The sequence below is a fragment of the Ursus maritimus genome, assembly GCF_017311325.1.
Source record: "Ursus maritimus isolate PB19 chromosome X unlocalized genomic scaffold, ASM1731132v1 scaffold_X1, whole genome shotgun sequence".
In the NCBI taxonomy this organism is placed as follows: Eukaryota; Metazoa; Chordata; class Mammalia; order Carnivora; family Ursidae; genus Ursus; species Ursus maritimus.
The window spans coordinates 40,516,020-40,533,284 of NW_024423319.1; the positions used below are offsets into that span (position 1 = coordinate 40,516,020).

General features: G+C 48.1%; 1 protein-coding gene and 1 long non-coding RNA gene across 2 annotated transcripts in view; one reads left to right on the plus strand and one right to left on the minus strand.

Annotated features, from left to right (window-relative positions):
* The window catches only part of LOC121102551, a 42,463-nt gene extending 38,027 nt beyond the window's left edge, over positions 1–4,436 (plus strand). The window contains exon 4 of the long non-coding RNA XR_005834636.1: positions 4,208–4,436. This is a non-coding gene — a long non-coding RNA (uncharacterized LOC121102551). The remainder of the gene's footprint in view (positions 1–4,207) is intronic.
* FRMPD3 (FERM and PDZ domain containing 3) overlaps positions 1–17,265 on the minus strand; it is a 60,960-nt gene that overhangs the window by 10,461 nt on the left and 33,234 nt on the right. Inside the window, 3 exon segments of the mRNA XM_040629389.1 lie at positions 7,537–7,605; positions 7,608–7,641; positions 16,215–16,394. Of these exon segments, the coding sequence (XP_040485323.1) occupies positions 7,537–7,605; positions 7,608–7,641; positions 16,215–16,394 (283 nt within the window).

A 17,265-nucleotide genomic window follows, 5' to 3' on the forward strand; every position in this document is an offset into this window, starting at 1 on the left:
AAAAATAAATAAAAAAAAAAAAAAAAAAAAAAAAAAAAAAAAAAAAAAAAAGATGATTCTAATTACTAAAATCAGGAATGAAAGAAGGACCATTACTACTGACTCTGCAGATATGGACTTGATTATAAGGGATTATTATAAATAAGCTTATGCCAAAAAACACTAGATAACCTTGATGAAATGGACAAATACCTAGAAATATATGATCAAAACTGACTCGAGAAGATAGAAAACCTGAATAGGCCGATAGCAAGAAAAGAAATTGAATTAGTAATTAAAAGTACCCATCCCTGCCCCCACTAAAAATAAAACTTAGTCTCAAATGGCTTCCACTGGTGAATTGTGCCAAATGCTCAAAGCACTTAAACAAATTCTTCACAAACTTTTCCAAAAAACAGAAGAGGAGGGAACACTTCACAACTCATTCTGTAAGGTCAATATTACCCTGGTTCCAAAACTAGACAAAACATCACAAGAAAACTACAGAACAGTAGTTCTTATAAATATAGATACAAAGTTCCTCACAAAATACTAACAATCTGAATCCAGCAACATATATAAAGCATGATATACCATGACCAAATGCATTATTACAGGAATGCAAGGTTGGTATTACACCCAAAAATCAATTAATGTAATACACTATGTTAATAGAATAGTGGACAAAAAACACATGATCATCTCAATAGACTCGGAAAAATAATTTGGCAAAAGCCACCACCCTTTCATGATAAAACTGAAAAAGCTAGAAATAAAAGGAAACTTCCTGAACAGATAAAGATTATCTATGAAAAACCCGCAGCAAACATACCTGATGGCGGAAGACTGAAAGCTTTCCACCTAACATCACGACAAAGCCCAGGATTTCTTTTCTTAACACATCTATTCAACACTGTACTAGAAGGTCTAGCTGGGACAATTAGACAATAAAATGAAATATTAGGCATCCATATTGAAAAGGAAAAGTAAAACTGTCTCTATGTGCAGATGACATGATCTTGAATAGAAAAAAATCCCAAGGAATCCACAAATTATTAGAGCTAATAAGCTCAGCAAGGTCACACGGTAAAGGACAATACAAAAATTAATTGTATTATTATACAGTATCAACGAACAATCCACTAATGAAATTAGGAAACATTCTATTTACAATAGCACCAAAAGGAATAAAATACTTAGGTATAAATTCAACAAAAGAAGAGCAAGACTTGACAATGAAAACTACAAACATTTGTGAAAGAAATTAAAGAAGACTTAAATAAATGAAAAGACATTCTATATTCATAGATTGGAAGACCCAATCTTGTGCGTCTTCCAATCCAACTTGGTAGTACTTCCCAAATCCATCTACAGATTCAACAAAGTCCCTATCAGAATCCCAACTGACTTTGTAGTAATTGACAAGGTAATTCAAAAACCCATATGGAATCACAAAGGACACAGATTAACCAAAACAATCTTAAAAAAGAACAAAGTAGGAGGACCCACAGTTCCTGATTTCAAAACTTAATACAAAGCAATGGTAATCAAGATGGTGTGGTACTGAACTAAGAATAAACGCATGGCTCAATGGAACAGAATTGAGAGTACAGAAAATAAACCCTCATGTTTATGGTCAAAAGAGCCCAATTTAAAAATGGGCAAAGGATCTGAATAGACAGTTCATGAAAGATATACGAATGGCCAATAAGCACATACAAAGATGTTCAACACCATCAGCTATGATAATGCAAATCAAAACCATGAGATAAAAGTTCACATCCACTAAATGGATGTTCAAAAAAAAAAAAGATGGACAATAACAAGTATTGGTGAGGATACGGTGAAATTGAATCCTCTGACATTGCTGATGGTAATGTAAAACAGTACAGTCCTTTGGGGAAACGGGTTGGCAGTTTCTCAAAGTTAAACATAGAGTTACCATTTGACCAGCAGTTCCGCTCCAGTTGTATAACCAAAGAGAAACGAAAACCTATGCCCCCACAAACACTTGTACATAAAAGTTTATAACATTCATAATAGCCACAAGGTAGAAACAATGCAACTGTCCAACAACTGATGAATGGGTGAATGGAAGGTGGTCTGTCTGTGCAATGAAATATTATTGGGCCGTAAAAAGAAATGAAGTAGTGATATATATGTGGGGGACCCTTGAAAACATTATGCTAAATGAAAAAAAAGCAAGCCATAAAAAGACTGTATATTGTATGGTTCCATTTATCCAAAATGTCCAGGATAGGCAAAGCTGTAGACCCAGAAAGCCCCTCATGCATGGTTGCTTAAGGAGGGGTGGTCACCTGGAGGGAACTAGGGAATGAGTGCTAATAGGTACAGTTTGTTTTAGGAGGGGGAAAAAGGTTCTAAAATTAAATTGTGACAATGATTGCACAGTTCTGTAAATATATTAAATATACTAAAAAATGCTGAGTTGTTGGGGTGCCTGGGGTGGCTCAGTCAATTAAGCATCAGTCTTCAGCTCAGGTCATGATCGCAGGGTCCTGGGATCGAACCCCACATCGGGCTCCTTGCGTGATGTGGAGTCTGCTTCTCCTTCTCCCTCTGCCTGCCGCTCCCCCTGCTTGTGCTCTCTCTCTCATCTCTCTCTCTGTCAAATAAATAACTACAATCTTTTTTAAAATGTGAGTTGTGAACTTTAAATGGGTACATTTTCTAGCTTGGAAATTATGTCTCAATAAGGCCGTTTCTTTAAGGGGCGCCTGGGCGGCTCAGTTGATTAAGCATCCGACTCTTGGTTTTGGCTTAGGTCATGATCTCGGGGTGGTAGGATTGAGTCCTGCGTCAGGACTCTCTCTCTCCCTGTCCCTCTGCACCTCCCCTACTCGTGCTCCCTCCTCTAAATAAATAAATAAATAAATAAAACCTTTAAAAGAAAAGCTGTTTATTTAAGAAAAAAAGCACAGCCCTGGGCACCAAGCAAACTCTCAATCATTATAAAAAGAGCCAAAAATGTGCTCTGCTCTTGAAAGAACTTTATGGGGTTTATCTCACATAATCCTGTCAAATCTCTCCTGACGTAGGTACTGTTATCGTCAGTTTACAGATGAAGCAACCGGGGCCCCATTTATGGAATTTGTTCATGGTCACGTGGCTAAGACATGGTCTCCACCTCCAGATTCCAAGCCCTTGCTGTCTTCCATAGAGCCTGCTGCCCCTTTCAATATAGAGTCAACGTCATTATGTCGAGTGGGTTCAATTCAGGCCTTAGTGGCTGTATCCAGGGTGCTCTGGATCAGCTGGGGGAATAATACATTACGACCTTCTGAGCCTCAGTGAAGAAGTGCTCTAGGGCAGTGCTAAGTCAGGAGCACAGACTCTCAGTTCCGGAGGTTTCTATCCTCAGGCATGGTCCACAGGTCAGGGCTGTGCACCAGGTGCTAACTACCTTCGAGACAGCTGCACAGTCATCACAGCCAGCCTGGTGCTAAGCTGCGGTCAGAGGTGGCTCCCAGGGGCATGGCCAATAAGCAGGTGGTGACCCCTCTCAGACGAGGTCTAAGGATGGCTCCCCTCCCCGCAAGGTGGGAACATTTCCCAACAGCAGGCTGACAAGGCCGGGTGATGCATAGCCCACCACTTGGTACTGTGATTTCCAGATCCGAGGAGCAGTACAGTGCTGTGCAGAGGAGAAAATGTGTCTGGAAAAGCCCAGATCTCCTCCACACATAAGGTTAGAAATGCAAGGAGAGCCAGGTGCGCTCGGCTGATGGCTGGAACAGTGTGCCTCTCAGATTGCAAATTTGCTGTAAATTGCTCATCAGCTTTCCCCAAGGGGGATGTCCTAGTCTAGCTCTCTGTACTCAGCCACTCAGAAGACTGACTTTTACAGAAATGCTTGCAAAGAACAGGATGGTGATCCAACTAGAGTTATGTTCAAAAATACATGCAGTGTGTATACACACACACACACACACACACACACACACACAAGTCAGTGTAATATGGAGTCAACCAGCTTTCTATTAGTTGGCTTTGCTGTATTTCACAGTCTGATGATCAATACTGGTCAAAGGGACAACCTAGAGGCCTTTAGAGGTCCTCAAGTTCTTTCTGAATCATCAAAAAAGCACTTAGTATATTCAGTCAAGCTTTAGTTCTCTTGTGTGTTGCTGGGTTTTAACTACATGAAAACGGGTGAGCCATGCATGGGATATACAGTAGCCATTAACCAGAATATTCAATTTACCAGACCAAGCTGTTTCCTAACCATGGGAGAAAATCAGTGAGTTCTTCTGACTGCAGCCCCCACTGGGGCCCTCAAAGCCTCCTTTTCCTGGATTTTCCCCACGATACTGGAGAGAGATGGCAGCTGCCTCCAGATCTCCCAACAGCCCGGTACAGGTAAGAATTGGCATTTGTTGAACACGTTCTCTAAGCTGTGTCCTTAAGCCCAGGTGTTTTTTGGTTGTGGCAGTTGAATTTCGTTTATGTAAGTTCAAAGGCGCTTACTGTACTGACATTGTCCATTCAGTCATCTGCCTGTGTCCCCCCACTAGCTGTAAGCTCGGCGAGGGTAAGGACCTGGCACATACTGTGAGCTTGAGAAATAGTTGTTGCGCGGCCCCTTGGCGGCTCAGTCGGTTCAGTGTCCGACTCTTGATCTCAGCTCAGGTCATGATCTCAGGGGCGAGATCGAGCCCCGCACTGGGCTCCACACTGGGGGTGGAGCCTGCTTCAGATTCTCTCTCCCCCTCTCCCTCTGCTCCTTCCCCACCCTAGCGCATGCACACACAGGTGCACGCCTCTCGGAAGGAAGGAAGGAAGGAAGGAAGGAAGGAAGGAAGGAAGGAAGGAAGGAATAGTTGTGGAGTGAATAAGAGAAATACCTACTTTGGGGAAACTACTGATAAAACCCTTCCCCTCTATGTCCCCAGTTTCCTTTTGTTCTGGGCCCCCCAGTGAGAGGTGATGCTTTCTTTCCTAGTTGCTGGTTTCACAGCCTCCTTCAGGCTGGGCCAGCTGAGCACTGAGTTGGGCTAGCTGGCAGCTGCTGTGGGACAAGAATATAGAGCCAGACAGAGAGATTAGGCCCTTAAGAGGGCTGAAGCTTCGGCCCTGAGGGAAAAACCCAGAGGACACTGGCAGGATGCCTGTTCCCTAGAGATATTTGCTAAACAACAACTGGGCATTGGGGCTTCTTTTCTGGGAGGAAAGTTGGGGGGGGCATGGAGGAAATGTATCTCAGCTTTGTACCAGGAACTGATGGCCCTGTGCTGTGACCTGGGTGGAGGGCTCCCCAGTGTGCTGCTTGTGCCCCCCTGTCCGTTTCCTGGGGCCATGAGGTCAGATATGCACGCCAGCCCCCAGCTGGCAGGGCTATAACGCTTACCGTGCCCCACCCACCAAGAGCACTCAATGGTTGCTATCGAGCCAGCAGCTAACAGTTCAAAAGGCCAAACACTGGGCCCAGGCATGGACCCACACCCCTGGGGAGGCGAAGCAGAACAAACAAGGGGAACACAACGGTGGTCTCTCTAGTCCCCGCACTGAGACAGGTCCTGTGCTAGAGGCAGCCGAGCTACCGTCACTCTGCAGGCCCCAACGGGGATGCTCAGGAATCAGGGAGGGGCTCTGAAGCCCTGCCTGGCACTTATAGAAGCCTTCTTTCCAGGCTGCAACACCTTCAAGAGAATCCCATGAATCTGATTTGCTTCTGGAGAAGCAAAAGGGATGCAGCCCTGGGTGTGTTCAGTGAGACCAAAGGGAGACAGGACGCCTGTGCCCTTACTTGGTGCCACTCTCCCCACAGAGAGATGTACACTTAAGGGCAGCACTGACCAGGGTGCTGATGGGATGACAGAACCCTCTGGAAGGCAGGTGGGACTACAGAGCTCTCTCTGGGGCCTTCCGAAAGTGGATCCCCCCAAAGAGCCCTCACTTCCACATCTGGTTCTCAGGTGGGCTCCAGGCTCCTTCTTCTGCCTTTCCTTCTCCCTTTCTCTCTCCCCATCTTGCTCAGTAAAAGGCATCATTGACTTAACTGGGATGACAGAGAGGACCACAGGGGACAATGACAATGCTAACATGGGCTTGGCCGTCACTTGGTCATCTGCAGGCTTGGTAACACCTATGACCATCTGCTCCAGAGCTATTCACCTGGGGATGTGTGGCAACTCGGCCTCCTGGTTTCTTCCTATTTCTTTTTTTTTTTTTTTTAAAGATTTTTTTATTTATTTATGAGAGACAGCCAGTGAGAGAGGGAACACAGCAGGGGAGTGGGAGAGGAAGAAGCAGGCTCCCAGCCGAGGAGCCCGATGTGGGACTCGATCCCGGAACGCTGGGATCACGCCCTGAGCCGAAGGCAGACGCTTAATGACTGCGCTACCCAGGCGCCCCTCTTCCTATTTCTAGTCAGTTCCTTTGCTTCTCTATGTGGAGCTTCTGTCTATGCCTCGGGGCCACCTGTCCTTTGGGCCACCTGTCCTTTCCCCAGTCTGTGTTTGGTGGCCTGCCTTCTCTGTCCTGTGGACAATGTTAGGAGATGTACACATGGGCTTGTCATGATGTTTGTGATGAAGAGACCATGAGGTGACAGGGTGTGTGGGGTTACACAGCTCTCCGGGAGCTGGGGCAGCCAGTGGGAGTGTGCTTCAACTCCCCAAACTCCTCCATCTACATCAGATGTGATCACACTGCAGCCTTCAAGAGAAAAGAAATGGTTGAGCTGCCAGGCAAGTGGAGGGAGAGGCTTCGGCAGGCGAGGAGGGTGACCGGGGGTGGGAATTCTCAGCTTCCACCATGACGTGTGGGTGCTGGGCTGGGGCGAGCACTTCCTGCGTGTACGTGAGCCTTAGGTCTAATATGTGAAGCACCTGCCCTCGGGTCTCCTGCTTTGGTTCGGGGGCAGCCGGATCCGGACTGGGCTGATCTTTCCCAAGGCCCCTGCTTGTGCCGGCACCGGGACAGCTCCAAGCGGTGTCACCTAACAGGGGCGGAGTAGCCTAACTGGGAAGCCTCGTGTTGGGGGCTGCACTTGACCTTTGCTTACTGGTCATCCCATCGTATTTCTAAGCTTCCTTCGGGACTATACTCTGCGCCTGCACAATCTTGCCTACCCCAGCCTTCCACGGCCTCTTAACTTCAGGCAGCTCTGTCAATCCCGTTAAGATGAACAAGACAACGATTTTATCTTCACTTTCAAGCTCCACCTTCCACAAAGCCAGAACACCCACGCGTTACTCCTAGATCACTGTACCTCTAAGGCTGTGCCTTCGATCTAACGCAATGCTCTAACTGGTTCTACTTACTGCTTATTTGCTATTTTTATCTTACTTTCATTCACTGACTCGATCGCGATGTGTCGTCAATGAGCATCCTTCGTGGGACAGGCCCATCTGAAGGCCAGCTCTCTATCCCACTGGCTTGTGCCAGGTAGGACACAGCGGTATAGCGCTGGCTCCTGGGAAACCAGGGTGCTGGGGGAATGGGGTAAGCACTAAGGCAGCAGAGCTCCCCCCCCACCCCGTCTCCAGGGTCCAAAGGGCCTCCGGCATACTGAAAACTGAGGCTGAGCCCTACCTGCCTTGATCATTGGAGGCGGAAGAGGCTGGCTGGCAGGCCTGGAGAAGACCATCTTCCTGGAGTCCAGGTGGCTTCGGGCCACTCCATCAACAGCACCAGAGGCTGGGGGAGAGACAAGAAGAACCGTGAGGATGTGGGAAGGAGGGGAGCAGATGTGTGTCCAGGAGGCCGACCGTGAAGAAAAGATGCCCTTCGGAGGTACGGGGATCATACTTTCTGAACCAAAAACCGAGGCGCGTGGACTGACAGATCATTTTCTGATTTGAGAGTTTATTTATAGTGAACTCATACCCAGGTATCAAAATTAAATCAACCTTTAATTACACATTTAATGAACCACCTTAACTGAGAAAAAAAGATTAATATTATATAACATTGTGTGACTGCTGCATGGCTCTATTTGTGTTTGTCGGGGCCTGGCAGATGTGTGGGCCAGCTGGGAGAGGTGGAGTGAACGTGGGAGTCCTGGCTGGACTGGGGAACATCCCCGCCCAGTACCCAGAATAGCTCCCGGAACATGGACCCTCCATGCAACAAAGTCTTCACTGTGCCTTCTGGGCCCAGTCTTTCTGGCCTGCAGCCCTGCTCAGATCTCCATGCTCCCCCCTCTTTCCTAAAGTGTCCTCAAGATGTTAGTTGGTGCCCCCTGAAACAGTTCCTTGGTCCAATACACTGGGTCAGACAAAGGTATGCAGAGCCTTGTACTTCTCAAACGCTTTCACGTATGATTGTGCGCTGTGAAATGTTAACTGGGGGTGGGGGGGCTTTAGAATTCCAACGTTTCCAAATTATTTGACCCAAACCATCTATTTTTATAGAAAATCTCATGGTAGTAGGGTTGCAGTTTTTTTTTTAACGTACTTTAGGAAATGCTAGCATACTCTGTTGACTTTTGTTCTTGACCCTAAATCAGTCAAATTAATCCTGGGGTTAGCTGGTTGACTGTTTCAGTGACTTGGCACAGTTATACCGAAAAAAGATAGAACCCCGCCCCCAAATCAATACCTTTTCAAGAAACCTTCCCAATATCTGTATCATGATTTTGACAAAATGTGGCTTGACAAGAAGTTTGGGTCAGATTGAAGTCAGCCATGGGAGCATTCCCCCTGGGGCAGGGCAGTGGCCTCCAGATAAAGACCCATGGAGACTGGCTGAAGAGGGAGCCATGGGGCCATGACTCACCCTGACTTTTGGGGGTTCCCAGACCAGGTTTTAAGAGCTAAAAGAATTCGGATGGAATGAATCCCTTCCCTGACCAGTGGGGTAGCTCCTGCTGTAGTCCAGATGAGAGGTGATGAGGGCATCCAAGAGGGTAGGGGCAGTACAAGGAACATCGTGGAAGACTTGGTTGAACTTGGTCACCAACTAGACTAGCCTTCCTGGCCTGGATCATCACCTGGGGGAGAATTCTGAATCCAAACAAGCTCACCTTTTAAATAAAGTTGCACAAGTCCCCTTGCTATCAATCTCCCAGCATCCTGACACATAGCTCGGGTTGACTATTTTGTAGTTCATCCAGACCAGTGGTTGGCCAATACTTTAGGCCTTGTGGGCCACACATTCTGCTGCAGTAACTCTGCCATTGTCGCGTGAAAGCAGCCATGGCTAATCCCTGAGCTCAACAGTGGGTGTAACGGGGTTCTAAGAAAACCGTATTCACAGAAGCGCGTGTGGGTCAAGTCTGGTTTGATCTAGGAGGGAAGCTTCTTTCCAGCTCAACACGATTGTTCATATACATTTTCACACCTGTCAGCTTGTTTCATTTGCCAACACCGATCCCCCCTTCTCCTTTGGAAATTCTTCTCTTCGCTTCTGTTTCCATGAGGTGACACCGGGCTCTGATTCTGTAGTCCCTGACCATCTCCATCTTTCTCTTTGGCTTGCTCTTCTAGTGCGGCCTCCCAGGAATCGCCATCCTGTCTTGTGCCGGATCAAATCCTATCTTGCATTGTGTGGTTATTCTAATCCGATGACACTGCACGCTGCAGCAAGGCGCCTGCACTCCCCCCCCCCCAGGCAATGAGTTGATGATCTTCCTGTGGAGCTCACTCAGTACCATCGGAAGAAAAGGGACCATCTGTACCCCAAAGAGCAACTGGCTCCTTTCTCAAGTGAGAAGGGGACCAGGGATGAGATATTACTTTTGGGTCATTTTTTTGAAGTTTTTATTTGAACTCCAGTTAGTTAACACACCCTTTGGGTCATTATTCAGAAGTGGCAGAGGGGGTGTTTGTACCTCTTCTTAGTCACAACGGAATGGTCAACCTCGTGTACAACAGAGGAGAGACAGAAGGGGAATGGGCTGGAGGAGGGGGAGAGGGCCTTGGCCCCTGCCATTAACCGCAGAAGGATACACGGAGGTTTGGGTGTGGACAGCTGCTACCACCATTACTAGGAGGACCCAAGACTCACTAGGCTTGCCTCAAGAGCATTTGCCGACATCATGGCTGCTCCTGCTGCCACTGCTTTACTTCAGGCCCTCATTGTCTCCCTCCAATACCAAAACTTCTCAAGGTATGTGTGAATGGTGACAAGCGGGTTGAGATCCCGAGCCCCTCGGCCTCTGAGTCCTGTTGCCTTTGGCCCCAAGCTGCCTCATCTGTTTATTCTAGTGGGCCAAATTGTGACATTTTTCACAGCATGGAAAAGGTGGGGACACACTGACCTCAGGACTCCCAGTAGCCTCCTGATCGGCCTTCCTGCCTCCAGTCTCAACTTACTTCACTTCACTTCACCTCCATATTGCTGCTTGAGGTTCTAAAGCACGACTCTCACTTAAAATGTCCAGAATCTCATCACCTTAAATCTACTGCCTTCTCATGTCACATGAACCCTTTAGGACCTGGACTCGACCTACAGCTCCAAGCATAGCTCCCACTAGCTTGCCTGTGCCCTCCTCCCATCCCTGCCCCCCTCCTTGTGCTCTAGCAATGACATAGCATTTCCAGAGATGCCACGTTCTTTGACCACTTCATATTTTAACTCATGCTGTTCTCTCTGGCTGAAATGCCCCCATGGCCCACTCTGCCCACCCAACAAAATGCTACATGCTGGTGGGATAGCTCGTGGACAGCACGGACCACTGACAGATAATAGCCATTCATTGCAGAACAGGGCTAACACAGGTCCTGCCCTCATGGAGCTGATAATTTGACAGGAAATAAGACAGAAACGAAATAATCATACAAATGAATATGAGTGGAAGGTGTAATAAGCACTACGAAAGGAAAGTACAGGGAGTTATCAGAACATAGAATGTTCTAGATCAGTGTGTGGGTAGGTGGGTGTGAATGTGTGCTCGTGTGACTAATTGGGTTTCGGAAGCTGGAGAGAGCTTCTCTGAGGAAAGAGCGTTGGCTGACTACTAGAATGACATTCCATTTGACCAAAGTGCAGGCTGACTGGCTTGACTGACTGATGGACAGATGGACTGACTCGCTGACTGCGGAGCAGTCTGACTCACTGATGCCCTGGCTGACAAGCTGGCTGTGCGACAGGCAGAATGCCTAATAGCCTGACACCCTGACTGGTTAGCTGCCTGGTTGGCTGGCTGGCCAATGGACAGGTCAGAGGCAGAGTGACAACCTGGCCGACTGACTTACCTGTCTGACTTCACTTCAGTTTCCCCTCCTTATCTCTTACCCCAAATACAGCCTGATGTGGGTAATGAAATTGCACGAAGGCAAAACCCTGTGCACAGAGACTACCAGGCACGTTCCCAGCTGGCTCAGCCCAGCACATCGGGAGTCCGTTCTCTGTACACCCGCACGGCCAACTGGGGACCCCAGCATGGGCCAAAAGGAGGAACTTGTCAAAGGAACACAGATGTGCTTTCCGCCAGTAGGAGTAAAAATCAAATCAAAAGCAGGCAAGCAAAGAGGCTGGAAAGGCTTTCTTAGAAACCTTCAAAGACATTTTATTTTAAATAGGATTTTAATGATCATGACGTCTAATGTAATGCTTGTCCCTACAGAAAGCACTAGAGCAATAAAGCTCAAACACGGGAACAGGAGGACACACCGGGCCACAAGAGATCCCTTGGGATGTTCCTTTGATGATTTCTTTTCCCCCTTATGTGCTTCTGCGGTAATGGGGTATGCTAATGGCCCAGTGGTGTCTCAGTCCCAGACTGCTGTCTCTTGGAGAAAGAGATTTGCACAGTGCCTCACGCTCAATCCACTAACAGCAAGTAAGCAGAGTGAAACTATAACTAAATATGCCCAGGGCATCTTCAAACGTTAAAGGAGAAAAGGGGGATGGGGCTGGAGGCATGGCCAGCCATGAGAAGGTAGAGCAGGGATTAATTTGCTATGCCTCAGCCCTGCCTCCTTCCTGGGGTGCTCAGAGTGTGTTGGGAACTCGAAGGCATCCTGCACTTTGGGATGCCAGCTAGGGAGGGGACTGGCCTTGGGGTAGCCTCAGTGCACTATCTAGCATCTCTGAAAACTGGAAAAAGATGGGACTCCAGGGACACAGAAGGGCAAGAGTACAAGGCGATGGTCCTTGGGTCCCAGGGGACCAGTATATTTGGGATCTTGCCTCCATGGCCCTGGGGAAGGCTAATTGGGCATAACCAGCCAATTTGGAAACAAGGCAGAATATCACTTTCAGGCAGTGGTTCTCTGGCCAGACACACATAACGATCCCCTGGGAAGCTTGAAAAACCTATATACCCCAGCCTCACCCCCCAACATTCTGGTTTAAATGGTCTGAGAGAAAGGGCCTGGGAAACTAGTGGTTTTTAAATCTCCATACATGATTCTAATGTGCAGTCAGAGCTCAGGACTACTGCTCTGAGTGAAGAATCTTAGCTTCACCAGGCCCTTCCAGAATATTCCCAGGCCAGAGTGGCATATCTAGGAGGAAATGAACCAAGTCTGGTTTCTAACTTCCATGCTCCTTGTTAAGGGAATTCCCACTTTCTTTTTTCAGTATACCTTATGCAGTGGCATGCTGGGAAACATAAAACAAGCAGTTCTGTGAAGTTCTGGTGTGTATTGTTTGCCAATTTCCCAGACCCCGTTCCCCCCCCCCAGTCCTTCCCTTTTTCACATATATGGAGAGAGGTACCACACAGTAAACACAGATACTGCTGATACAGAGTGCCTCCAGGAAGCTTCCTTAATCCCCGAGCCAGAATTAATTTTGCCCTCCTCTGTATCCTGATATGCTCTTGGTACCTCTTCTCTGGAGCCCTCTTTGGGAATGCCACATATTGGCACACTTCTTTCCTACAGCACAGAGAGCTTCTTGAGGGCAAGGAGCCATGTTTTTGTTTTCGTTTCATGCTTGTACCTCCCATTGGGTTTAGCCTGCTTCCTAGCAATGCTGAGTTCATACTAAATGACCTCAGATGGAAGCCTGGATCTTTTTTTTTTTCTCCCTCTCTCTTCCTCTTTTTCTTCTATCTCCATATCATCGATCCTGCCTCTGCTGATTTATCTGCGAAAAGTATAAATACCATCCTGTCCATTTTATAGGGCACGGCCTTACAGTGATACACATAGCAGACATCTCTGATTACAGATGTATCCGATCTTATGTAACAAAACGTGGGGGTGAGCAGCACGTTTTCGCAGTTGAATCCTATCTTTAACGTAGGGGATGAGAGTTTCCTACTTGAAGGAATCTCACTGTTATGTCAGTTTCCTGTTGCTTCTGTAACAAATCGACACAAACTTAGTGGCTTAAACAATACACATCTGTTCTCTTACACTTCTGGAGGCCAGAAATCTGACTCGAGTGTTACTGGGCTAAAATCAAGGGGAGACAGGGCTGTGTCCCTTCTGCAGGCCACCCACATTCCTTGACTCATGGCCTCTTCCCCCATCTTCGAGGCCAGCAAGGTCGGGCTGAGTCTTTCTCGCCTCCCATTACTCTGACCTTCTCTTCTACCGCTCTCTTCTATCTACAAGGACCCTTGCGATTACACTGGGCTCACCTGGATAATCCAGGAAAATTGCCCTATCTTAAATTTCAGCTGATTAATTCCATCTGCAACCCTAATTCCCCTCTGCCATATCACATGGCATATTTACAGGTTCTGGGGATCAGGGCATGGGCATCTTTGGGAGCAGGCCACTATTCTGCCTAGCACATTCTAATGCAAAATGGGTAATTCTCCTGTGGTTTTTCACGTGCACCGTATCGCCTGCTGCCAAGTGGGGCATACCTGAACTATCGACCACCTACCATGTGCTGTTTCCCACTCAGCAGAGTGCAACCTTCTCCTAGCCCCCTCCGTTCCCCAATGCCATGTCCCTTTTATCGCGTAATGCGGTCTTCTCACCCACCATTTGGACCCTCCGTGTGCTGTGTGCATAGCCCTGGTCTTCCGTGTACCCAGGATACAGGCAGCAGGCAGTAAGGGTTAGGTATATTAAGACATGTGCATTGAGTGTATAAGAGGGGAACGTGTGTGGGTATTTGCATGCATGTGCTTGGTGAGTCTGTAGGTTTCACACTAGCTCTTTCTCACAACCACTGCTATCCCTCCAGTGTGCCCTGCCCTCGTCACTTTGTCCCTGTGCTAGGGCCACGATCCCTTCCTCGCCTCCCTGGCTTCACACTAGCCTTGCCTTCGAAGCTTTTAGCCAGCTTGTTCTGCCCACCCTCAATCTCTCCAATCTTTTTTCTCGTTATTCTCCTCTCCAGCCAAGCAACTATGCTTATCGACCTGCACATATGGCTTGCTTATTTCTGTGCTTGCTCTCTGCCTGTGAACACAATCCCACTTCTCTCTGCTAATCCATGCCTATCACTTCAAGATCCAGCTTAAAACACGCTCTTGTGGGAGTCCAGTTCTGGTTAACCCCTTCCTGTTCTTTTGTTCCCTGTTCTGCACCATACTCACCTGCAAAATTTCCTTCATGTTAACTTTTCTTCATTGCTGTTTTGCTTTTCAAGAAATAACAGGTCTCATTTGTTTAGTACATACCATGTATCAGGCAGTGTGCTAAGACCTTTTGCCTACATTTTGTCATTTAATCCTGAACAACCACCTTTTGAGATAGGCATTCCATTGCGTGATGGAGGAAATCAGTGTTCAGAGAGGTTAAGACACTGTTTCAAGGTCACACAGCTAGGAAGTGGTAGAGCTGGGAGTTGACCTGGTCTGTATGATTCCAGAGCTCCATACATGGTCTGATGTTGTATTATTAAGGCAAGTAATGTGTCTGTGTGAGTCTAGTCTCCCCAGTAAGACTGTGGTCCCTCCTGGGCAGCATTCATGCCCACACCTGTGGCTGGATCGCTCCTAGAAATGAGAATAGTACTCCTCACTCAGTCAGTATCCACTGACCCTGCTCAGCTTGGCTCCTCCCAAGGACCCAGAGGTTCTCAAAATCTGGCTATACTATAGAATCACTTGGGGAAATGAAAAGTAAATAAACCCTGATTCCCAGGTTGCACCCTGACCAATTCGATCACAATTTCTGGAAACAGGACCCAGGCATCTGCATTTTTAAGACACTCTCAAGGAAATTCTATTGGGCAGCCAGTGTTGAGAATCACTCGTACAACATAGAAGAGTCATCCGGAAAGTTGTTTCTCTGCTTTAAACCCTTTCTATTTCTCAGGAAGCCACATCTACCCTGCATGTCTTCTTGTCTTTCCTCTCCCTTCCCTATCTGTCCATTTGGCTTTTTACCCAACAACAGCTGAGGAGGGCAGCGATCATTGGTTGAGGAAGTGGTCACAAGCCAATTAGATATCAGCTCCAGGCAGGTTCCTAAACCAATGGGAATACTGGGAATCACAGGTGGAAAAAATAACATATTAAAGCTTTCTGAGTTTCACAAAGACAAAAATAAATAATTTGCTCTTTTAGAAACAGCAAACACTCCATCTCTTAATCTGCTAACAACATCTCCCCCTGGGAAATCCTTAGAGAAAGACAAATTGCACCTCCTTTAATAGCTTCCGCCAGCTGGCAGGCAAGCCTGCCCCCCACCCACACTGGTTACTTGGGTGTTCAACAAGAGAGCCATGGAGGGGGTGGCTGATCATGGCTGTCAGACTCTGCACAGGTAACAGGGGCTTGCCAGTCTAAAGGAGCTGATCTATGGGAAAAGTTCTAAGATTCTGGAAGAGCTGGACGCCGGGAGGTAAAATGTGGACTAGGCTCTGCCTGTTCCCCATCTCCCCAGGCCTCCTTGGGTCTGTCCACATATTCAGGCACCCCCTCCTTTATGATTCCAAGTGTGTACGCCTACGGCAGGGCTCCCCAACTGGTGTGCGCATATCCCTTCAGCCTCTGGGGTGGCCAGACAGGGCCCAGGGAGGCCAAAGTCTCTGGGGCTGGACCATTTATCCCATTGTTACGCATAAATGCCATTTTCTGTGTGTGCTGTGACACAAGATCGGGAAGCCGCTGCCTGGGAGTAGCTCCAAGTTCAATTGCCCTGCCCTGCCCTCTGCTGAAGACCCCTTGTGGGTTGATCTGACACTTCCTAGCCTTCCCCAGCACTGGCTGACCTTAATATGTGGTCAAGACAGCATGTCCCACAGGGCTGAAAAAGGAAAGAAAGATGAGCCCAAAGGGGCCCCGGGTCTGAACCACTTCAGAATCACTGACCCTCACTGGAAAGGCTCAAACTCTCCTTCTCGAGTCTACTCCTTCCTCTGTTCCTAAGGCCTGTCTCTGGAGAGGAGCAGCTCCTCAAAGCCCGGCTTACCTTGGCATCCATGATGCTGGTCTCCACCCGGGCCACGCCCTGGTTCTCCCGGAACAGCTGGATCTTACTGATCTTGCTGAACTCGGACAGCACAGTGGTGAGGTTGGTTTTGAGGTCAATAACATGGCTGATGCCGTGACGGGGTCCCACCAGGAGAGTGGTGGCTGACTGCTTCTCGTCCTGGGGCCCGAGTGTGGTGGGCAGCATTCACCGAAAGAAGGGCAGAGAAGGTGGCAGAGGAGGCAGGAGGAAATAGTAAACAGGCATTGAACTGGTTCTGCTGGGAGGTGTAGAAACGTCTGGGGCTTAGTGCCAGGGCAGAGGGACCACCGTGAGGGGAAAATGATATGGGATGCTTCTTTTCCCAGGGCAGGCCCCGGGTCACTGGTCTCAATGGACACCTTAGCCTCAGCAATAGGCTGAGTGAGGTGGGCAGGGGCAGGGCTGGCTCTACCAAAATCCTGACGCAGGGGAGGTTTGTGTTTTAAAGCTCTGCAGCATCCTTCTCCCCACGGACTTTCCATTTGTTGCTGTGGGCGACTCGGTACCCCAACGCAGGGCTCTGCTTGAACGGGTGGCATCCTGTGCCTGGTCTTCACTTCCTCGCCCAAGAGTCACCTAAACTTGCACTCCTCACCCAGCACCACAAGCTAAACAGACAGTCACTCCACCTCAGGTGTGGGCAGTCGATTGGGTGCTTACGAGCAGGGGCGGGGAGTCCCCTCCCTGCGAAGACATTTGCTCTTTGACTGGCAAAACAGCAGTCTTTTTAAAAATATTTATCTTATTTTTTAAAAGATTTTATTTATTTATCTATTTGTCAGAGAGAGAGAGCACAAGCAGAGGGAGCTTCAGGCAGAGGGAGAGGCAGGCATCCTGCTGAGCGAGGAGCCCCATGCAGGGTTGGATCCCAGGACCTTGGGATCACGACCTGAGCCAAGGGCAGATGCTTAACCCACTGAGCCACCCTGGCATCCCTGCAAAAACAGCAGCCTTAACCCAAAGGAATGACCTATACGAATGTCAGCAGTGGCGGGGGGGGGGGCGGGGG